At 63.5% G+C, this 21469-nt stretch overlaps 4 protein-coding genes across 4 annotated transcripts in view; 2 read left to right on the plus strand and 2 right to left on the minus strand.

Annotated features, from left to right (window-relative positions):
* KLC4 (kinesin light chain 4) overlaps nucleotides 1–322 on the minus strand; it is a 31946-nt gene extending 31624 nt beyond the window's left edge. The window contains exon 1 of the mRNA XM_054396351.1: nucleotides 292–322. The gene's annotated coding sequence lies outside the window, so the exon portion shown is untranslated. The remainder of the gene's footprint in view (nucleotides 1–291) is intronic.
* Nucleotides 323–544: 222 nt separating this feature from the next.
* Nucleotides 545–2167, plus strand: MRPL2 (mitochondrial ribosomal protein L2). Its single transcript, XM_054398292.1, has 6 exons — nucleotides 545–785; nucleotides 875–1016; nucleotides 1103–1218; nucleotides 1323–1433; nucleotides 1773–1846; nucleotides 1936–2167. The coding sequence occupies exons 1-6, from the start codon at nucleotides 545–547 to the stop codon at nucleotides 2146–2148; spliced, it is 897 nt and encodes a 298-aa protein (XP_054254267.1). The 3' UTR covers nucleotides 2149–2167.
* A 1537-nt stretch (nucleotides 2168–3704) lies between these two features.
* Nucleotides 3705–18547, plus strand: LOC128975562 (cullin-9-like). Its single transcript, XM_054392519.1, has 29 exons — nucleotides 3705–4323; nucleotides 5095–5249; nucleotides 5922–6425; nucleotides 6546–6681; nucleotides 7105–7295; nucleotides 7739–8132; nucleotides 8336–8531; nucleotides 8832–9039; nucleotides 9127–9320; nucleotides 9459–9670; nucleotides 9801–10026; nucleotides 10372–10477; nucleotides 10739–10981; nucleotides 11103–11193; nucleotides 11278–11449; nucleotides 11644–11749; nucleotides 13594–13689; nucleotides 13774–13949; nucleotides 14381–14514; nucleotides 14594–14776; nucleotides 15028–15143; nucleotides 15635–15817; nucleotides 16070–16218; nucleotides 16538–16748; nucleotides 16849–17014; nucleotides 17151–17296; nucleotides 17428–17545; nucleotides 17953–18149; nucleotides 18234–18547. The coding sequence occupies exons 1-29, from the start codon at nucleotides 3729–3731 to the stop codon at nucleotides 18516–18518; spliced, it is 5889 nt and encodes a 1962-aa protein (XP_054248494.1). The 5' UTR covers nucleotides 3705–3728; the 3' UTR covers nucleotides 18519–18547.
* A 752-nt stretch (nucleotides 18548–19299) lies between these two features.
* LOC128976444 (phosphofurin acidic cluster sorting protein 2-like) overlaps nucleotides 19300–21469 on the minus strand; it is a 66173-nt gene continuing 64003 nt past the window's right edge. The window contains exons 21-24 of the mRNA XM_054393696.1: nucleotides 20916–21057; nucleotides 20505–20728; nucleotides 19757–19870; nucleotides 19300–19656 (exon numbers count right to left, since the gene is read on the minus strand). Of these exons, the coding sequence (XP_054249671.1) occupies nucleotides 19541–19656; nucleotides 19757–19870; nucleotides 20505–20728; nucleotides 20916–21057 (596 nt within the window). The 3' untranslated portion in view covers nucleotides 19300–19540. The remainder of the gene's footprint in view (nucleotides 19657–19756; nucleotides 19871–20504; nucleotides 20729–20915; nucleotides 21058–21469) is intronic.

Below are 21469 nucleotides of genomic sequence, written 5' to 3' on the forward strand. Positions count from 1 at the left end.
GGCACGGGGGATTCCACCGTGGGGGCCCCGTTCCTCTCCCATCGCCTCCGGGAGGCCACGATGCCCTCGCCCGCCAGGGTCTCCGCATCCCTCCCCTCGCCATCCGCCAAGCCCAGGCCGTGTCCCCCGCGGCCGTGCGGGGCTACCCGCACCCTCGCCGAAGAGGGCGGCTACCCTCCTCCCCACGGGCCTCCGCTGCGGCGGCGGCCGGCCAGTCGTCGGTCGGTTACCCGACAGGACCCCCCAACAAGGGCAAGGAGACCAGCCGAAAACCGGACCCCACAACCCTACCCGGCAAACCGCGTCCGCCCAAGCTGCTCGAGGCGAGGTCTCGATGGCCACCGCGACGCAATCGCGGTCGCTGTCCCAGTCCCCTGTCGCGGTGCGAGGGTAGGGTGGGGCGGGGCGAGAACCCAGCCCGGCACCGCCCTCCCCTCAGCGGCGCAGCCCCCTTAGACCCAACATGGCCGCCCTGGCCAGAGCCGGCCCCGCTGCCGCTTCCGGCGGAGCCCCCGCCCCGTCACAAGCCCCGGTGGCCGCAGCCATGGCCGCCGCTCTGTGCCGCGCCTTCGGGTCGCTCCTGCTCTCCGCCCGGTTTCCCGCTTTGCCCCGTGTCCCACTACCTGCTCCCCGGTCCTGCCTGCCCGGAGCAGCGCTGGCGGCTGCCTGCCGCGGGCTGAACGTCTCGGCGCCGCGCTGCACCACCGACCCCATGTGGAAGTGCCGGGTCAAATACACGGTGCGGCCCATAGGCATGAAGAAGACGGGCGGTCGAGACCACACAGGTGGGCGGACGGGTGGCCGAGGGCAGACAGAGCCCCGGGGCCGGTGTGGCGGGGACGGAGCCGCCAGCAGCTGTCCCTTTGTCCCGCAGGGCGCATCCGTGTGCGGGGGATCGGCGGGGGACACAAACGGAGGTACCGCATGATCGACTTCCAGCGGCTGCGCTACGAGGAGGGGGCCCCGCCAGAGCCCTTCACCGAGAAGGTCATCAACGTCCGATACGACCCTTGCAGGCGAGTGCAGGGTACGGGCTCGGCCCCAGCCCCTGGAGGTTGTGTCTCTTTTTGAGTCACCCACCCACCGTGGGCTCCCCGTGCAGGTCGGCTGACATCGCTCTGGTGGCCGGTGGCAATCGGAAGCGCTGGATCATTGCCACGGAGAACATGAAGCCAGGGGACATCATCAAGAACTCCTCTCACATTGGCAGGATGGCAGGTGCACGACAGGGCCAGGGGCAGATGTTGCCAGGGCAGCCATGCCACCACAGCCAGGGCCTTATTGGCTGCTCCTTGCCCACCTCATCAGCTTCTGTCTTCCAGTGTCAGCCAACGAAGGGGATGCCTACCCACTGGGTGCCCTCCCTGTCGGCACGCTGATCTGCAATCTGGAGAGCCACCCTGGGAAGGGAGCGCAGTACATCCGGGCAGCTGGTGTGTCTCTGGGAAGGGGACCCACCGTTTGTAGCTGGGCTGGGCTTAGGTAGAGAGGAGGGCAGGGGGGCAGTGCTCTGGGCATGACAGGGATTTGCTGTCCTCCCATCTCCCCTTGTTAGGGTGAAAAACAGCCTTCCAGAGAGGCAGAGGCAGTGGTAGCTCTGCCTCCATCGCTTACTAGTGATGCCTTGAGGTCTTTTCTTCAAGAAGTGCTGCCTGAAGGGCAATGGCAGGGTCTTTGGAGAGTTCCTACTATGGGGACTGTGCTTACCAGAGGATGAGATACTTTCTACTGCTGTTTGAGGTAGCTGTGTCCTTTCTTCTTACGTGCTGCAGGGACTTGTGGGGTGCTGCTGAGGAAAGTGAATGGGACGGCCATCGTGCAGCTGCCATCCAAGAGGCATATGCAGGTAGAGGAGCCATGCTGTCCCTGAATTGACTGCCTGGGCACACAGCTGGATGTACTCAGGGAAGCCAGCAGCTCTTACCTGTCCCCTAGGTGCTGGAGACCTGTGTGGCCACAGTGGGTCGTGTGTCCAACGTTGACCACAACAAGCGGGTGATCGGGAAGGCAGGCCGAAACCGCTGGCTGGGCAAACGGCCACACACAGGCTTGTGGCATCGTAAGGGGGGCTGGGCTGGACGCAAGATCAAACCTCTGCCACCCATGAAGAGCTATGTCAACCTGCCACGGATTGCATCACAGGAGTGATGCCAGGAACTAGTAAAGTGTTTTCCATGCCACTGCTGTTGTATTATGCTATCTTTTCTGCTTGGGGTCTCAGGTGCTGCTTCTCCCATGGGAACACATTGGATGTGTTCAGCTCCTGGCAGAAGTTGGGCAACCAGGAGAGATGAGTGTGGGCCTGTGGTCTGCCTGGTTTGAACTCGAGGTGGGTGGGGTTAAACGGACCGCTGCCTAATGGTGCCAAGCCTGACTGTGGGACAGCTGGGTTCTTCCAGCACCCTCACTTTACAGAGCAGCTGGACAGCCGTGCAGTAAGGCAGGAGGGTGGCTAGCAGCGAGGGAGACCTGCTGTGCATCTGGGATGCACAGACCCCGGGACTTCCCATCCCCGGTAATGCCCTTGCGGCTTTCCAGCTCTCGCTAACGCTGCCGAGCTGCCGCCGCCTCCTGTCCTCCCCGTCCCATTCTGCCCACCAAGTGCTGTCCTGCGACACCTCCGTGCTAAGTATAGCTCAATCTGTACCCCAGTGCCGAACTGCCCCCGCTCCACGCTCCCCCGAGGCCGCCTTCAGGAGCTGCCCCGCGACTGCCGGCTGGAGACGTGCCGCTGGCGGGCGGGCGACGCTTGGCCCCGCGCGGCTTCCGTCTGGACCACACGAGCGCACCCACCGGCCCGGAAGTGATGCAAGAGCGATGCTGGAGCTTACGCGGCCCGGCCCGGCCCGGCCCGGCGTGGCATCGTGGTGAGGAGCAGCGAGCTGGGAATGGGATTGGCCTGGCCTGAACTAACCTGGCGAGCGCCTCGATCCTGGGGTAGTTCCGGACCTTTCCTTTTTGGGGAACCCTGCAGGAGGCCTCGGTACCGGAGCCCCGAGGTGAGGGAGCCCGGCTCATCTACGACGCTGGGAAGGGGCTACGGCAGCCAGTCCAGACCGGGCAGAGATGGGCTCTGCTCGGCGCTCTTGGAGCTCTGACTTGATCCATGCATAGAAGGAGCTTTATTCCTCCTGCCGGCGGGACGGGCCCGCACAGGCCCTCTCCACGGTAACTGCGGTGCCCTTCCACCTGCTTTTAGAATGCCTGTCCCAGGAATCAGGGTGGTCGGGGCACAGGAGACCTCTTCGTGGAATATGTTTCCAGTCCCAGTTGGGTGATGTGCAGCGGAGCCTTCCAGCACAGACTTGCTTTCACCATGCACACTATCTGGCTTGGGGAGCTCTACCAGTGCACAGCTAGATTCTACGGCTGAGCTTCCTGGGCAAATCTGCCTTTCTTGTGCACTGCTGTCCGTGTTCCTGCCATGACCACAGCCCATTTAACAGGATCACTGCATCCTGCCCTGTTCTCATTGCTACGAACAGTTTTCTAACTAGGGAGTGAGCCGCACCTCATACCTGTACCTTAGTAGTTTTGCTGTGTCAGGGGCTTAACACCACCGACCTTTTGTCCACCCAATACAACAGCACATCTGATTTGTTACACTGCAATGTTACAAGCCCTGTGACCCACAGGATAGGAGATACCTAGTCATAGCAAAGCCTGTACCTCAGCCACCTCTTCCCAGCTCTTGCTTCCCCTCTGCCTCTGCAGGCACATGTCCTGTCATGGTGAACGAGAGGCACAGTGGCAACCTGCTTGTGCAGCTGGGCCCGAGACTGCAGGCCTGCCCGCAGGAGCTGCTGCGGCAGCGGCGGGGCCATGACGGCCAGCCTGAGTACCTGATCCAGTGGAGTGTAGTCACCTTGGAAGAGAGAGCAGTGGAAGGAGGCAGCACCTCCTCTGCAGAGAGCAAGCCAGAGAAGATCTCGCTGTGGATGTCTGCAGAAGAGGTCTGTGCCTGCTGCCCGGCCTTGCTGGGCAAGAGGAAGCTGGCAGGGCCGTGGGTGAAAGAGGAGAAGGCAGCCGGCCCCTTGGCTGCAGATGTGCCCCTGGATGAAGAGTGGCTGCAGGAGATGAAGGCTGATGTCAGGAGCCTGGTGCGGCGAGCTGGCCGGCAGTTGGCCGAGGCCGGGGCCCCCGAGGCCTCCGCCCTCAACACCGTCCACGTGCTGAGCGCCTACGCCGGCATCGGCTCGCTGGCAGATGCCTTCAGGGAGGCAGGAGCCCTTGAGCTGCTGCTGAAGATGCTGTGCCACCAGGAGCAGGAGATCCGCCACGCTGCTGGCAAGATGCTGAGGGCCCTGGCTTCGCACGATGCAGGTAGGAGCTGCTGCTGCTCAGTGCCGCTGCGGAGGTGCTGCTGGGCAGCTGGGGGTGCCAGTCCTGCTGTAGGTGTGGGGTGCCTAGGAAGCAGGGTGTCTGGAGGCTTGTTGGCAAAAGGAGAAGAGTCAAACTGGAGCTTCCAGGTGGCTTCTGGCTTGTACTTGTCAGGGTGCTGTAGGACTTGGGAGCATTTTGGTCTGACAGGTTCCTGAGCTGGGAGGCAACAGTTTAGGAGTGTTAAGGGCCATTAGGGGTGAGTGTCCCCTCCAGCAAGGCCCCAGCCTGGGCATCTGAGGTCCCCCAGGCTGAGAGATGCAGCTGTCAGTTTCCTGTCTGCAGGATCAAGCGGTAGCACAGCTGAGCACCCATCCCAGAGCCATCTCTCAGGACACTGCCACAGGCAGCCACAAGGTTGCTAATGGTGGTGTGTCCCACAGGACATCTGGCTTTCCCTGTCCTAGGGCTCAAGTCCATGTGGCTCTCCATTGGGGCAGATGTGGGGCTGGTTCAGGTGCAAACTTCACTTTTTTCTTCCCTGGAACCCTCTTCTGGAGTCAGTTCTCTGGGGTTGCTGCTTCAGGGGAATCTTACAGCTTCCGGGGTGTTAAAAACGCAGCGGAGCAAAATGGTGCCAGTCCAGATTGATAGAGAGAAGATGGTTCTGGGTGACACTGAGCTGCAAAGCTGCTCCTTGCCTGCAGTTCTATCTCACACAGGGAGGGTGGGGTGAGGGTTGTCTTTATGGGACCTGAGGAGTTTCTGTTGCAGGGAGCTGGGCCTATGTCCTGCTCTCCCTGAGCCAGCAGGATGACCTTGAGCAGCACATGGACTTTGAGAGTCGCTACACCTTGCTGGAGCTGTTTGCTGAGACAACCTCCTCTGAGGAGCACTGCATGTCCTTTGAGGGGATCCACCTTCCCCAGGTATCAGCTGGCCCTGCCAGCCTATGGCTTCTAGCAGTCAGGAGTGGGGAGAGTTGGGGGCTAAGCTGGTGTCTTTGTTTGGGGCAGGAGGGTCGTCAGCAGTGGGCAGCTGAGCAGGACTGCGTGTTGGCAGAGCTGGTACAGGATGCTGGGCTTGGCTTGAGGCTGGGGGGTGCTGGAGAGGTGCATGGAGAACCTTGTCAGTGAGCAGGGGGTTGAGGTCTCTGCTGGTGCCTGCTGCTTTGGAGCTATGGCAGGAGCCTGTCTGTAGATGTGCTGGGGTCTGGGGCAGAGTGGAGGGCTGGAGTCGTTCTGCAGCCCAGAACCTGACAGCTCTGCTGCTTGCAGCTCTGAAGCTATGTCGGGAGCTTGTCTGTGGATGTGCTGGGGTCTGGAGCAGAGCGGAGGGCTGGAGTCGTTCTGCAGGCCAGAACCTGACAGCTCTGCTGCTTGCAGCTCTGGAGCTATGTCGGGAGCTTGTCTGTGGATGTGCTGGGGTCTGGGGCAGAGCGGAGGGCTGGAGTTGTTCTGCAGCCCAGAACCTGACAGCTCTGCTGGTTGCAGCTCTGGAGCTATGTCGGGAGCTTGTCTGTGGATGTGCTGGGGTCTGGGGCAGAGCAGAGGGCTGGAGTCGTTCTGCAGCCCAGACCCTGACAGCCCTGCTGGTTGCAGATCCCTGGCAAGCTGCTGTTTGTCCTGGTGAAGCGCTACCTGCGCGTCACCTCCCTCCTGGACAAGCTGAGCAGCGGCACGGAGCAGGGCGGGGAGCAGCAGGACTGCACCGTGCCCGGCCCGGTCACGGAGGAGAGCAGTCGAGCACAGCAGCAGTTCGAGTTCAGCACGGCCATGGCCAACCTCATCCTGGAGCTGGCGCACGTGATGGGCTGGGACCAGGGCCGTCAGCCGGAGCCGCGGCCCCGCGCCGCCCGCTGCATTTTCCCGCGTGGGGCGGCGTCCCGCAGCGCTGCTCCGGCGGCGGCCACCGCCGCCCCGCCGCGGGCGCCCAGCGGCCTGAGGCCGCGCTCGGCCCTCCCGAGCCGCAGCGGCGACGCTGAGTCCGTGCGCGCGAGGCTGGCGCGCGGCGCGCGGGTGCGCGTGCTGCAGGACTCGGAGCAGCTGCGCGCGGGCGACGAGGGCCACTTCCGGCAGAGCGGCGAGGGCGCGGCGCACGTGCAGGTGGCGTCCGCGCGCGGGCAGGCGGGGGCCGCCTGGCGCTGGGCCGCGTGCGCCTCGCCCGGAGCTGTGGGGGCGCGGCCGGGCCCGGGCGCAGTGAGTGCCGCTGGGCTCTCTCCTCAGGTGTGCTGGCAGCGCCTGGGCCGCGCCGCCTGGGGGCGGGGCCACACGCCGGAGATCGCGGGCCCTTGGGAGCAGGAGGAGCAGGAGGGGCAGGAGCAGGTGACCGTCGTGACCTGCAGCCGCAGAGCAGCAGCAGGTGAGCAGCCTGGCAGCTGGGCCTGCCGACTGCCCCCCAGCCCTTCTGCAGCTGCGGCCTGGCACTGTGGGTGTCTGAGTGCCTCGGCCTGGCTGGCACGGGCACTGTGGGAACTGCTGGGGGAGCAGCGAGCTGAAGGTGCCCGTTTGCAGCAGCTGCTTTTTGTGCTCTACACCCAGAGGGGTCCAAGTGAGGCTGGTCATCCCCATCTCTGAGGCCTCTCGGGTCTCCTCCCAGCACGTTCCCCCTTTCTTGCTGCTCTCCTGTCACCTGCCTTCCCCGCAGCAGGCTGTGGGACAGAGGGGACCTCTTCTGCCCAGCTGGTCTGCAGGAGCTGTCTGCCTGGGGCAGGTGGGGAGTGCAGCAGAGGGTGGGGGAACGGGCAGAGCTGGCAGTGCCCTTCCTTGCTCTGCTTCTCTGCAGCTGCACAGCCGTTGTTCTGCAAGCCCTCTGGGGGGCTGCACTCCCTGCCTCACCTGAGGGAGCAGCCCAGCAGGGCTGCAGAGGCCCTGAGCCGTGCGGAGTGGTGGGAGCTGCTCTTCTTTGTGAAGAAGCTGGCAGCAGAGGAGCAGAAAGAGATCATCTGCCTCATCCAGCAGGAGCAGGGAGAGCAGGTGTGAGGGCCTGGAGGAAGGAGCTGATGGCCAGCGTGAGCTGTGCAGGGACAGCCTGAACATGGCAGAAACAGGACTGAAATGGGAGGGTGACGGAGGGGTGGGGAAAGCCTGGGGAGCTGGACACAGCTAAAGGTTGAGGAGAGATGAAAGGAAGGAGTCTTCCATGACTCTGGAGGAGTGAGTGAGTGTCCAACAAGGTCTGGGCAAGTGAGGCAAGATCGTGGGGGGATGGTGCTGACTGTGGTGGGTGGTAAGTGCAGGTGGGAGGTCTGTCCCAGTGGTAGTTGGTGTGGGGACAGGGAGGGGATGGTGGCACTGGGGAACAGCTCTGGAGGCCTCTGGCGGTGCAGGCTTTGTGTTTGTTGTGGCACTGGCTGTGACAAGGGTGGTATGGTGAGTCCATGAGGGTGAACTTGACCTCATCTGTCCAGCTGTGGGAGATGGATGAAGAAGCTCTGCTCCAGCTGTCAGTACCTGCAGAGCTGGCCCAGAAGGTGCTGCAGGAAGTGGAGAAGCGGTGCCAGGGCAGCACTCGGTGTGACCTGCATGGCTCCCACGTCTACACCAAATACTCCCTCGGTAGGGGAGCTGAGCAGCACAGTATGGGGAGCACCTCGATGTCCTTGGAAGGTGATGGCTCTGGGAGCCTTATCCCTGAAGGCACAGTGGCCAAGGCAGCAGAGAACCTCTCTGCAGCAAAGGAGAACCTTCCTGCAGCCACAGTGCCACCCCGAGCCCCTGCTGCAGCGACCAAGTCAGATGCCCAGCTGTTCAGTGAGCTCCTGGAGAGGGAAGGGCTGCTCTTGCCAGAGGTGACCGAGGAGCAGAGCAGAGGTAATCACCTGCTAGGTGCTGGGACATGCGCAGGGTGGCAGAGGTGGCTCTGCCGCCTCAGGGGAGGAAGACCCTGGGCAGGGCTGAGGAGTGCAGGTGCCCCTGGGCTAGCTGGGGAGGGGCTGTGGGTGCCTGGCACTCTGGGAGTTGCTGGAGGTGTCGCTGCTGCCCTGACACCTGTGCCTTTGCCTCCCTCCCACTAGTGCTGGGCAGCTGCAGGGGGTCGAGTGCAAGGGGCTCGCTGGCCCAGGTGGCAGCCATGGTGGACATGATGGAGAGCAGCAGCTGCGAGGGGGGGCTGCACTTGGGTGGGCTCAAGCTCATCCTGAAGTTCCTGGAGGAGGAGCCTGAGCAGCAAGCCAGCCAAGTCCAGGATGGGCTGGAGACCAGGAGCGTGGGGTGAGGCGTGGGGTGCTGCACATCCCTGCTGCCGGCTGGGCAGGGCTGTGCTGGCAGGGTGGGGGCAGGGCTGGCTGTGGCAGTGCGGGAGGTGCCGGTGGCATGTGAAGGCCTGCATGTCCCTGCGTGGTGGGGAAGGAGAGAGGTGGATCTTGTGTGCCTTTGTCCCAGGCAGGCTGGTGGCTGGGGCCGTGGTAGGGCTGCTGTGTGGGCATGGAGAAGGTGTCTGGCAGGGGCCGAGGTGCCACCGTGGCGGTGCAGTGCCGGGAGGCTGGACCTGAGGCATCCTTTGGCCTGCAGGGAGCAGCTGGTGAAGGTGTCAGTGGAGCTGCTGAGCAGCGAGGTGGCAGAGAAGGCCCTGCTGGTGGTGACCCTGCGGCTGCTGGCCCTGCTGCTGGCCAAGCACGACTGGAGGGTGGCGTTTGCCACGGAGGGCGGCGTGCGAGCCGTGCTGGCCTGCATGCAGCAGCACAGCTCCTCTGCCCTGGTGCAGCAGGCAGGCCTGGCGGTGAGTGTGGCAGAGGGGAGCAGGGTGCAGGCTGGCGCGGGGTGGGGGAGCTGCCTGCTGCCCTCCTGACTGCTGCTGCCCTGGCAGGCCCTGAAGGTGCTGGTGGGAGCTGAGGCCGGCAGCCCAGGAGGGGCCGGTGGGAAGGCCTCGCCCCTGAGCCACGCCGACGCCCAGGTGATGCGGGAGGTCTTTGCCAGCATCGGCTCTGCCTGCGGCCAGAGCTCTGCCAGCCTGCTGAGTGCCATCCCTGCTGCCATCAGCACCATGCAGAGGGTGCCAGGGTAGGGGCTGGGTGAGGACAGCGGCTGGAGGGGAGGAAGCCTCTGTGCGGGGCAGGGGAGACAGGCGAGCGGCTTGTGGGTGCAGGAGAGGCTCTGTGCTTGGGTGAGGACGGTGGCCCCGTGGCTCTGTCCCTGCAGGGGCTCCTCGGGTGTGCAGAATGGCTTGGTGGTGGTGAAGATGCTGCTGGAGAACCACCGGGGCCTGGCGGAGCAGCTGGTGAGCTGTGACCTCCCCAGGGTGCTGCAGAGCTGCTGGGGGGAAGGGCAGAGCAGCGACTGCCCCCAGGCAGCGCTGGCCCTCAGCGTGATCAACTGCCTGGCAGAGCACCAGCTGTCCCCGGGCACAGCAGGTAGCGTGGGCACCCCCGTGCCACCACCCCAGGGGCACAGGGGCCTCTGCCTCACCCGCAAGGGCAGAGCACCCTGCTGGCAGCTCTCAAGCGAGTGCCTGGGCCGGGCCCATTGTCCTTGTCGTGGCAGGCAGAGAGGCCCCCCTGGACGTGGGGGACGTGCAGATGCTCCTGGGTGGCCTGGGGGACGGTGTCTTGTCGAAGGAGGTGGTGGTGGCCCTGGAGCAGCAGCTGTGTGCTGCCATCCCCTCGGGGCAGCTGTGGCAGCTGCTGCAGGACCAGAGAAGCTTCAGGCTGCTGCTGCGCAGCCTTGAGCTGCTGGGAGCAGAGAAGGCTGTGAGCCTGAGCATCCTCAGGTGGGTCCAGAGGGATCCGAGGAGGGCCTGGCTCCCCCACAGCAGGGGTGAGAGCTGGGGTGATGCTGGGGGCACGTGGTGTGTGTCTGGGGTCGTGCTGGGGCTGTTCTTCAGCAGGGGCAGGTGCACCTCAGCAGCAGCTGTGTAGGTGCTGGCTGGGGTGTCCTGTGGCACAGGGCCATGTGGGGACAGAGCAGCACATGTGTGGGTGCTGGGGGTGCCTGGGGAGCCTTGGCTGCCAGTCCTCTGGGGGGTGCCAGGCTTTCAGGTGGGCCAGGAGGGCAGGGCTGGCCCTGGCACCGTGCTCTGCATGCCCTGGGTTGAGTGGGTTCCTCTGTCCCTCAGGATCCTGAACAAGCTCCTGGCCAGTTACCAGGAGGACGTGCTGCCATGGCACGAGTGTGTGGAGCCCTGTTTGTCCTCCCTGAGTGCCCACAGCAGTGACCAGGAGGTGAGGGGGCCTCAGGCAGCGGTGGCTTTGCTTGGCTGTGCCATGCACAGCCCAGGCCTGGTGCTGGTGCCCGGGGTCCCTGTCCGCAGCAGCCTGGCCTGGCTGTGAGCAGTGCAGGGGGGAGGCAGGGAGCAGCTGTCCCGGTGCCAGCGGCTGCCAGGCTGTTGTGGCACTGCCACGGCGTCGGGGCGGAGGGGACGCAGCTGCAGCTCCCCGCTGCCGGGGCCCGGCCGGTGCCAGCTCCTGCCCAGCCGCTGGCAGCTGCCTGCTCCCCAGGTGCTGCAGGAGGTGGTCGGCTTCCTGCACGGCCTGGCCAGCGCCAGCAAGGACTGCGCGGTGGTGATGTGCGGTGTGGGCACCCACGCGGCTCTGAGCCAAGCCCTGGCCAAGCAGGGCTCGGTCCCGGCGCTGGCGCCGGCCCTGCTGGCCCTGCTGGCCGACTGCGAGCAGCAGGCTGGGCTCTGCAAGCGGCTGAGCGCCAGCATCCTGAGCGGCTGCATGCAGGTGAGCCTGGGGAGGCTGGCAGGCTTGGGGCCCTCGAGCTGCTCCCTGCCTGCCACAGCCCTGCGGCGGGGAGGGGAGCAGGACCCCGAGCTGCGGGTGAGGGCTTCTCCCCATCCTGCAGCTGGTGCTGGGGCAGATCGAGGAGCAGCGCCGGAGCCAGCAGCCCCTCAGCATCCCCTTCTTCGATGTCTTTCTGCACCACCTGTGCCGAGGTGAGTGCAGGCAGCAGGGGCCGGAGCCCTGTGCCTGCCGGGTGCTGGGCCGGTGGCTGGAGGCCTCCCGTGCTCTGCCCGCAGGCTCCAGTGTGCAGGCGAAGGAGGAGAAGTGCTGGGAGAAGGTGGAGGTCTCCTCCAACCCTCACCGTGCCAGCAAGCTCACGGACAGGAACCCCAAGACGTACTGGGAGTCCAACGGCAGCACCGGCAGCCACTTCATCACCGTCCACATGCAGCGAGGGGTGGTGATCAGGTGGGGCTGGGCCGGGAGGTCTGGGGGCTCAGGGGGCTGTGTGGGGAGGAGAGGGCTGCGGGCACCTGTGTGAGCCCTGCCCCAGCAGTCTCTGCCCTGGGGGCTGCTGGTTGTGGACAGCAGAGCTTGGGGCTGAGAGGGGCCAGGCCGGGGAGCAGGGGGCCGTGGGCATCAGCCTGTTTGGTGTGCTGCAGGGAGATGAGCATGCTGGTGGCCAGTGAGGACTCCAGCTACATGCCAGCTCGAGTGGTGGTGCTGGGGGGAGACAGCCCTGGCACCATCAGAACAGAGCTCAACTCGGTGAGTTTCGGGGGGCTCTGTGCCCCTGGGGCCCTGTGGCAGCGGTGGGAGGAGCCCTGATGTGTCTGTGACGGCCTGGCCATGGTGCAGGGTCCTGGGAGGGGCCCCCTGGGGAGGTGAGGATGGCAGCAGCTCTGCTACAGGAGCCTTCTGGCAGTAGGCATTGGGTGCTGGAGATGGTCCAGGAGCCTTCTGGCAGTAGGCATTGGGTGCTGGAGATGGCACAGGAGCCTTCTGGCAGTAGGCATCGGGTGCTGGAGATGGCACAGCAGCCTTCTGGCAGTAGGCATCGGGTGCTGGAGATGGCACAGCAGCCTTCTGGCAGTAGGCATCGGGTGCTGGAGATGGCACAGCAGCCTTCTGGCAGTAAGCGTTGGGTGCTGGAGATGGCACAGGAGCCTTCTGGCAGTAGGCGTTGGGTGCTGGAGATGGCACAGAAGCCTGGCAGTAGGCATTGGGTGCTGGAGATGGCACAGGAGCCTTCTGGCAGTAGGCGTTGGGTGCTGGCGATGGCACAGCAGCCTTCTGGCAGTAGGCGTTGGGTGCTGGAGATGGCACAGGAGCCTTCTGGCAGTAGGCTTTGGGTGCTGGAGATGGCACAGGAGCCTTCTGGCAGTAGGCATCGGGTGCTGGCGATGGCACAGGAGCCTTCTGGCAGTAGGCATCGGGTGCTGGAGATGGTACAGGAGCCTTCTGGCAGTAGGCATTGGGTGCTGGAGATGGCACAGGAGCCTTCTGGCAGTAGGCATTGGGTGCTGGAGATGGCACAGGAGCCTTCTGGCAGTAGGCATTGGGTGCTGGAGATGGCACAGAAGCCTTCTGGCAGTAGGCATTGGGTGCTGGAGATGGCACAGCAGCCTTCTGGCAGTAGGCATTGGGTGCTGGAGATGGCACAGGAGCCTTCTGGCAGTAGGCATTGGGTGCTGGAGATGGCACAGCAGCCTTCTGGCAGTAGGCATCGGGTGCTGGAGATGGTACAGGAGCCTTCTGGCAGTAGGCATCGGGTGCTGGAGATGGCACAGGAGCCTTCTGGCAGTAGGCATCGGGTGCTGGAGATGGCACAGGAGCCTTCTGGCAGTAGGCATCGGGTGCTGGAGATGGCACAGGAGCCTTCTGGCAGTAGGCATCGGGTGCTGGAGATGGCACAGGAGCCTTCTGGCAGTAGGCATCGGGTGCTGGAGATGGCACAGCAGCCTTCTGGCAGTAGGCATTGGGTGCTGGAGATGGCACAGCAGCGTTCTGGCAGTAAGCGTTGGGTGCTGGAGATGGCACAGGAGCCTTCTGGCAGTAGGCATTGGGTGCTGGAGATGGCACAGGAGCCTTCTGGCAGTAGGCATTGGGTGCTGGCGATGGCACAGCAGCCTTCTGGCAGTAGGCATTGGGTGCTGGAGATGGCACAGGAGCCTTCTGGCAGTAGGCTTTGGGTGCTGGAGATGGCACAGGAGCCTTCTGGCAGTAGGCATCGGGTGCTGGCGATGGCACAGGAGCCTTCTGGCAGTAGGCATTGGGTGCTGGAGATGGCACAGGAGCCTTCTGGCAGTAGGCATTGGGTGCTGGAGATGGTACAGGAGCCTTCTGGCAGTAGGCAACGGGTGCTGGAGATGGCACAACAGCCTTCTGGCAGTAGGCATCGGGTGCTGGAGACTCGGTGCCAGGCAGCCCTGCTTGCCCAGCCTGCAGCAGCCTGGGGTGCTGGGGCAGAGTGGGGAGTGGGGTGCTGGCCGGAGGGGTCCTGTGGCTGTGTGGGGGCTGCTGGCAGTACAGAGGCTTTAGGAGGCCATGGCATGCCTGGGCATCATGCAGGGTGGCTGGCGCTCGGGGTGCTGAGGGCTCTGTGCCCACAGGTGACCGTTCTGCCCTCGGCCAGCAGAGTGATCCTGCTGCAGAACATGACCCAGTCCTGGCCCCTCATCCAGGTCCGAGTGAAGCGGTGCCAGCAGGTAGGGAGCGGAGGCCGGGCCAGGGAGCTGGCACATGGGTGTCAGGGCCGTGCCCGAGGAGCTGAGGGTCGTGCTCTCCCCTAGGGTGGCATTGACACTCGTGTGCGTGGCATTGAGGTGCTGGGGCCCAAGCCCACTCTCTGGCCCATCTTCAGGGAGCAGCTGTGCCGCCGGACGTTCCTCTCCTGCACTGCTCTGGCCCATGCCTGGTGCCAGGAGATCAGCCGAGACCGGGGGCAGCTGCTGCAGCTCTCTGGCAAGTGAGTTGTCTCCTGGCGGTGCCAGCTGCATCCTCCATGTCCCAGGGCCTGGGGACACAGTGCAGGGTCAGGAGAGGAGTAGCCACGTGTCACACCTGGGCAGGGAGGGCTCTTGCACCTCCCTGGTGACCAGAAGTCGCCGAGGGCCAGGGCCACCTCGGAGTGCCCCAGGTTTAGGCTGGGCATGTGGGCACAGCTAACCCACCAGAGGTACCCCAGAGGGGCTGGCACGTCCTGACCAGATGGAGGTCAGTTTGGCACAGGTAGAGTCTCACAGCCACAGGCTGCTGGGCGTGAGTGGGGCTGCAGAGCTGCGGTGCCTGGCAGGGGGCAGGGCAGGGAGCACTGCCAGGCTCTGCTCTCCTGGGGCAGTCTCCCTGGCGGGCAGCAGATGCCCTGTGGCACTGTTGGCTGCCTGCTGGCCGTTGCAGGCTGAACCGAGCGCTGCAGCACGAGCAGGGCTTTGCTGACCGCTTCCTTCCTGATGCTGAGGTGGCCCAGGCCTTGGGCAGGACATGCTGGGAGGCCCTGGTGACCCCCTTGGTGCAGAGCATCACCAGCCCAGGTACCCTGCGCTCTCCCAGGCCTGCCCATGCCATGCCCCGGGCAGAGGCTCCCTGCTCTGAGTCTGTTTGGCCTCGCAGAGCCCAACGGCAGCAGCCCCCTGGCCTGGCTGCTGAGTGAGTACCTGGAGCGGTGCCAGCCTGCTGCCAGCCGTGGTGCCCCCAGCCGTGGTGCCGCCTTTGGGTCCCGTGTGCGGCGCCTGACCCAGCTCCTGGTGCACATGGACCCAGATGGCCCAGACCCGGAGGAGGCCAGAGCAGCTGGTGAGTGAGGGGCTGCTTCCTCCTGGGGCTTGCAGGGCAGGGCTGCAGAGTGCCAGGCTGCAGCTGTGGGCATCTGCTGGGAAGCTCTGCGCATGGCCCTGTGGCACAGGAGGGCTCATGGCCGTTCCCCCACGGTGACCAAGCTCCTCTGGCATCTCCTCTGCCCCCCAGGGAAAGGGGGAAACTGCTGCTGGTCAGTGTGTGGGGGCTACCCAGAAAGCCCTGCTGAGCCCAGGTTTGTCTCTTGTCAGGTGGGAAGGAGGGCAAGGACAAGGAGGTGCCTGCCAGGGCTGCCAAGGTGGCGGTGAAGAAGTCCAACAGCCTGTGGAGCATCTCCCAGTGTTGGCAGGGTGTGGTGCAGCAGCAGGTAGAGCTTGGAGGGCTGGGCAGGGGGGCTGGAGGGGGCATGTAAGACCCTGCTCTGGGTGGGCATAGTTGGGAGTGGTGAGCGTGGCCTAGCAGTGCCCTGGAGTGTGGGGAGGGCATGAGGCTGTATCTGGCCTCTGGGAGGCCCAGAGGGGTGTGGGGACAGCCCTGCTGCCCTCCCCACCCTGGCAGTGCTCCAGCATCAGCCTGGTGCTATGCCCAGGTTGCTGCTGCAGGCCAGGAGATGGGAGCTGTGCTGGGCTCCTCAGTCCTGCTGGGCAGCTGCTGTGCTTCTGCCCAGGCTCCATCCAGCCCTCGGGGCTCCGCTCCTGCCTCAGTGTGAGCTCCATAGGCCCGGGCAGCACTGGGACCTCTACTTGGCCCCTGGCCAGGACCTGGGCCCTTGACTACGGCAGGGTGAGGCTGGGGCTGCGGAGGGGCCAGAGGCAGTTCCTGCTGTGGAGCTGACCCCTCCTGTGCTGTGTCCTGCAGGTGCAGCGGTTCCTGGAGCTGGCAGGACAGGCACCAGAGCTGGTGGAGCGCTACTGCCAGCTGTACCAGCGCCTGCGCTGTGCCACGGAGGAGCTCTTTGGGCAGCAGTCCTCCTTCCTGCTGGCCCTGGGCCAGGGCTTTGCAGGGGCTTTGTTGCAGCTCCCCTTCCTTGCTGCCCTGCACGTGAGTTGAGGGAGCGTGGCACCAGTGCCAAGGCCCTGGCCTCACTGGCCCCAGGTGGAGGTCGGAGATGGTGCCCAGGCCAAGGGCTTGGGTTAATCTCCAGGCTTCCCACGCAGGACCCTGCCCTGTTAGTGGCTCTGTGCAGGCTCCAGCAGTGCCATGGGCTGGTGCCCGAGTACTGAGAGGCTTCCAGCTGCTTCCCCCATGTCCCCCTCGTGTGGCCCTGCTGCAGCCAGCCCTGTCCCCCTGCAGGTCAGTGAGCAGTTTGCCTGCTACCTGGATGGGCAAGTCCAGGAGCTCTGCAGGGCTGGAGGCAGCTTGGGGCCATTGCAGCAGATCCTGGAGCCCTTCGTGGCCATCAGTGGCCTGGAGCTCGCCCACACCTTCGAGCACTTCTACCGGTGAGGGACGCTGTGGCCACGGCCCCAGAGAGCCTGGGGGGAGCCTGGGCAGGGGGCACCAAGGCTGTGGCTGAGCCTGAGCCTGGCCTTGTGTGGCAGTGTTGCTGCTGCTGGGCTTCTCCCAGTGCTGGTGTGTGGAGGGAAAGGCTGCCAGGGCCCGTGGGCGCTGCCAGGCTGCAGGGGCAGGTTCCCTGCTGGGGGCAGGGAGGGGAGCTGGGCACTGCTGGGCCCAGGGGTGAGGCCAGAGCCAGGGTCATCTCTGTTTGCTGGTGAGGGGCTGGGGGAAAGCCATCCTGACAGGTGCTGGTGGCTGTGGCAGGCACTACCTGGGGGACCGACTCCTGGCACAGGAGCCATCGTGGCTGGAAGCAGCCATCGTGGAGCAGCTTGGGCTGTGCTTCCCCAGCCGCTTCCCCCAGCAGATGCTGAGCAACTTGGCCCAGTCGGAGGAGCTCCAGCAGCAGTTTCACCTCTTCCAGCTGCAGGAGCAGGACAAGCAGCTGCTGGAGCTGGACTGGAGCCCGGATGAGGTGAGCCTGCTGGGGGGTGGAGGGGGAGGCTGGGGGCCACTTGTCTGCCTGGCAGCGATCCTAGGGACCCATCTCGAGCCCCCCTTGTCTGTGTGCCCAGGGCCCAGGGCTGGCCTCAGGGGCAGATGTGCCAGAGGTGAAGGTGCTGACTTTGTCCCCACGCTGCTGGCCTGTGTCCCCTCTTTGCTACATGGACGAACCAGGGAGGTTCTTCTCAGCAGCACTGAGCTCCCCCCTGGAGGAGTTTGCCTCCTTCTGCAGGCACAGTGAGTGTCGTGGCCAGGGCTGTGCCATGGCTCGTGGGGGCCAAGCCCTCCCCAGCAGCTCGGCGAGAGGGGCAGAGTGCCAGGGGGTGCCCGGCGAGGCTGCCCGCGGCCCTGGCACCGAGGCTGTCTCCGGCAGGCCAGGCCTGGCTGGGCTGGGAGTGCACCAAGCCCCGGCGGCTGCAGTGGACGTGGCTGGGCCACGCTGAAGTGCAGTTTGGAGACTGCCTCCTCCAGGTGTCCACGCTGCAGATGTACATCCTGCTGTGCTTCAACAGCAGCCAGGTGAGGGCTGGGGCCACGGTGGGGTGAGGGAGGCAGCTGGAGTGCAGCAGGGCCGGGGGTCCCTGCCAGGCAGGATGTGGGGCCTGTGGCTGGTGGCCTTGGCCATTCCCCTCCCACACTGCTCCTGGCAGGAGGTGGCTGTGGAGACCCTGCTGCAGGCCACAGGGCTCCCTGCTGACCTGGTGCACCATGCCCTGGCACCGCTGACCCACAGCGAGGGCATCCTGGTGGGGAGCTGCACGCCAGGAGGTGAGCGTGGGGCTGGGACAGCTCTGGGGAGGTGCTGGGCTGAGCCCTGAGTGGGTGCTGGGGCAGGAGGGCAGGGGCTGGGCTGGGTCTGTTCATGGGTGGTCAGGTTGCAGGGGTGTGTGGGGAGAGTTGAGGCCTGAGGCCATGTGTTGGGCTGTGGGTGGCATGGGGGCTGGGGATCGTGGGTGGGGTGTTGGGTGGGGGGTGGTAGAGCAGTTGGGGCTTGGGGCCAGAGTTGTGTGTGTGGCCATTGCCTGGGGCCAGCTGTTGGGGCAGGGATGGGGCTGCCACCTGTGAAGGCAGCAGTTGGGAGGCCCAGGGGTGGATCCAAGAGCCACAGGAGTCCTGGGGCTCCTTCAGGGTCCAGCTCAGGGCTGGGCTGAGCCTGGGCTGGGTGCTAGCTCCAGGTGTGCTGCGGCTGAACCCAGAGGCCCTGGCCCATGCCTCTGGCCCCCGCCTGAGGCTGCTGCCCCAGCAGAGGTACCTGAGGTCAGAGAGGGCTGATAGCAGTGTCCTGGAAAGGAAGAGGAACGTCCTCTGCTGCCTCATCATTCGCATCCTCAAGGTGGAGAAGCAGCTCCACATTGACAACCTGGTGTTCAGGGTATGGAGGGCTTGAGGGGCAGAGAGGGGCTGCTGAGAGCTGCACTGCACTGCACTGCAGCTTGGGGCTCCTTGGCTGCTGTAGGTGACCGATGCCTGTCAGAAGGGGGAGCTGGGGCCCGGGCTGCAGTTCCTGAGCTTCTGCTGCCACAGTGTGGATGTGCTGTCCTGTATCCTGCACCTGCTGAACCAGGGTTACATCCGGCGCCAGGAGGAGAGGCCTCACGTCTTGGAATACATCTCTGCTGAACCTACAACACCCCCAGCTTCCCAGATCCAGCCTCAACTTGTCTTCCAAACTGTAGAGATCAAGACAGCAGCAAGCCTGGCCTGTGCTGAAAGGAGAGAGACTTTTTCCACTTTCAGGTAGACAAGGACCTGGCTGGGCTAGGAGGACACAGGCTGAGTCCTCCAGTCTGTCTGTTCTTGAGTACTTGTGGGGTTTGGTTTAAATAAATGAGCCAAGCTCCACCCAGTCCCAGTTTGAGGCCTGTGGAGACATCAGTTGTCCCATGGCTGAAAAGTTGCCAGGTCATACCATTGGTTTCTGGACATAGACAACTGCCTCCTGCCCACATCAGTTCTTTGCCAGCTGTGCTGAGCCATGTCCTCAGGCATGGATGGACACACAGACACCTCCCACATCTCAGCTATACTGGTACCAGCATTAATTTATTAAAATTAATCCTGAAAAGTAACCGTACAATAAATTTAAAAAAAATAGAATCTTGTAAAAAAAAAAAAAACAAACAAACAAACCCAAAACAACAAAAACCCAACAACACCCCCACAGCTGCTCTGCATGGCACACATCCAGCTGGCAGCACCATGGGGCAGGGCTGTTTGGGAAGGGGAGATGAGGGGGGCTGGCCCAAGCAGAGCTATGCCAGCCTCGGCAGCAGAGCTGCAGCAGGGACTAGAAAAGCTGCCAAGGCTCAGCCCTGCAGGACAGGGCCAGGCACAGCAGCAGGAGGCTGGCAGTGGAGCTGGCGTGGGGTGGCACAGAACTGGTGGGCCCTGCACAACACCTGCCCCCCATGAGCAATCCTGTTGGCTCCAGCGCTGGGGAACCTGCCCGAGCCCAGCCCAGCTGGGGCTCCCGCGGGCTGGGGAGCTGGCCTGGCAGCCCAGAGCTGGTGCCAACCCTTGTCCCAGGCTGCTGTTGGGGGTCAGGGGAGGCAAATGGCATGGTACCCTGGCTGATGTTGGAGGGTGCATGGACCCAGTCTCACTGGCCTCACCTTCACGGGTCTTGGCCCACAGGGAGCGGTGCGGGTGTGAGATCTCCCTCTGCAGAGCAGGCATGGGCTGGGCCACAGAAGAGAGGGGATAAGCGAGTCCATCTCCATCTCCCCATCTCCTCCTGCAACCCTCTGCAGCTGCCACTGTATCTCACACACTCTTTGAGTAGCCAAAGATGCCCACAGGGAGGTACTTGACGTGCGTTGGCCACTGCGCTGCCAGCTGGAAAAACTTCACATCGTTCCACTCTACCCCATCTATGGAGACTGAGAGGAGAGGGTGCAGTGAAGCACAGCCCTGTCACAGGCAGCCTGTGCTGCTTGCTCTGCCCTCCCACCACCCCGTGGGGCTTGGGCCTCCCCTCACCTCGCAACATGGTGTTCTGGTGCTTGGCAGTGCAGATGAGGCGTGTGATCCCTTCAATGACTTGGCTTTTGGGCTCGATGTCTTTCTCTTTTGGTTTCTTGCTCAGAAACATCACTGGAGGCCAAGGACAGACAAGACCAATATTAGGATGTTCCCACCTGGCCCTGGGTAGGAGCCCTAACCCCAGGGTGACTGCACTGACTGGTCCCTGCTGGGCTAGGTCTCAGCCATGCCCCCCTGCCCTTCTTTGCAGGATGTTAGGGGTTGGAAGTGACCTCCAAAGGTCATTGAGTCCAACCCCCTGCCAGAGCAGGAGCATAGAATCTAGCACAGGTCACACAGGACCACATCCAGATGGGTCTTGAAAGTCTCCAGGGAACCAGACTCCACAACCTCTCTGGGGAGCCTGTTCCGGTGCTCTGTGACCCTGACAGTGAAGTTCCTCCTCATGTTGAGGTGGAACCTCCTGTGCTGTAGTTCATGTATCTATTACCCCATGTCCTATCAGAGGGTGCAACTGAGCAGAGCCTGTCCCCTCCCTCTTGATACCCAGCCCTCAGATATTTATAGGCATTTATTAAATCCCCTCTCAGTTGTCTTCTCCAGACTAAACAGCCCCAAGTCTCTCCTCAGAGGGCAGTCTCTTAATCATCCTGGTAGCCCTCTCTTGGACTTTCTCCAGCAGATCCCTGTGCCTGCAGGATTGTAGCCCTATGGGCAGAGAGCACCCCAGGGTGGTCTTGGTTACCTTTCTTGTTTTTCTCCTTGGTGACCACAGTCATGGCCATGGTGTTAGGGGACACCAGCTCCCCTGTGCCAGGGATGCGGCTGACCTGGAGCGAGCGGAAGTTGCTCTTGAGGGTGTTCTTGATACCAGTCTCCCTCTTCTCGCCCTCCTTCTTCCTGTCTGGCCCTTGTGTTGTCCAGTAGTCCACCTGAAGGCCCATCACCTCCACACCAGGGCTCAGAGACCTGGGCAAGACAGGCAGCATCATGCAGCACACAGACACTGTCCTTACCCCTCTTCCTCCCTGCAGCCCAGCTACTGCCTGCCCTAGGAGCACACTGGCCCCATAACCCCAGCGTGTGGCACCTCAGCAGTGAGCACATCAGGCCCTCCCAGCCCAGCTCCCACTGCTTCAGGCTGAGGCTTCCTTACCCGACACCCGAGAGGCCGCTGCTGACGGACGGGGAAGGGGGTGGGGTGCTCACAGTCTCCTTGCAGTAAGGGGTGGCACCGCTGGTGACTGGCGCCGAGCTCAGCAGGGACGGGGTGCAGACCGTGGCATCGTCTGAGTCCACTGAGGAGAAAGAGTGGGGGTGGTAATTTTAGGCTATGCCTTTAAAAATTTTTCACAGATCTTGAGCAGAAAGTAGTAAAATGTAAATAAATCACTATTTGGGTATAAAAAGGAAAATAATGATAGTTCTAAACAATCCCATTGGAGAGTTATCTACCACAAGAATTAGTTTGGTAAATAATTTCTCTCTCTTCTCACTTCCTTGGGTTGGGAGATACTAACTGGCTTCTGCTTGACCTGGGCTGCAATGTTTTGGCTAAGTCTAACAAAGTATCTGTTCCTATCTCTTGTCCCTTTTGTGTACAAGGGGGTAAGGGGGGAAAGGGAAGGAGAAGCTATCAGCTTCCCCTGGTCTTTGACCAGGGGGTTCCTTGTGCTGTTCATTAATTGTAAATACCTGTAAATATTGTAA

This window comes from Indicator indicator, chromosome 2 (genome assembly GCF_027791375.1).
Source record: "Indicator indicator isolate 239-I01 chromosome 2, UM_Iind_1.1, whole genome shotgun sequence".
In the NCBI taxonomy this organism is placed as follows: domain Eukaryota; kingdom Metazoa; phylum Chordata; class Aves; order Piciformes; family Indicatoridae; genus Indicator; species Indicator indicator.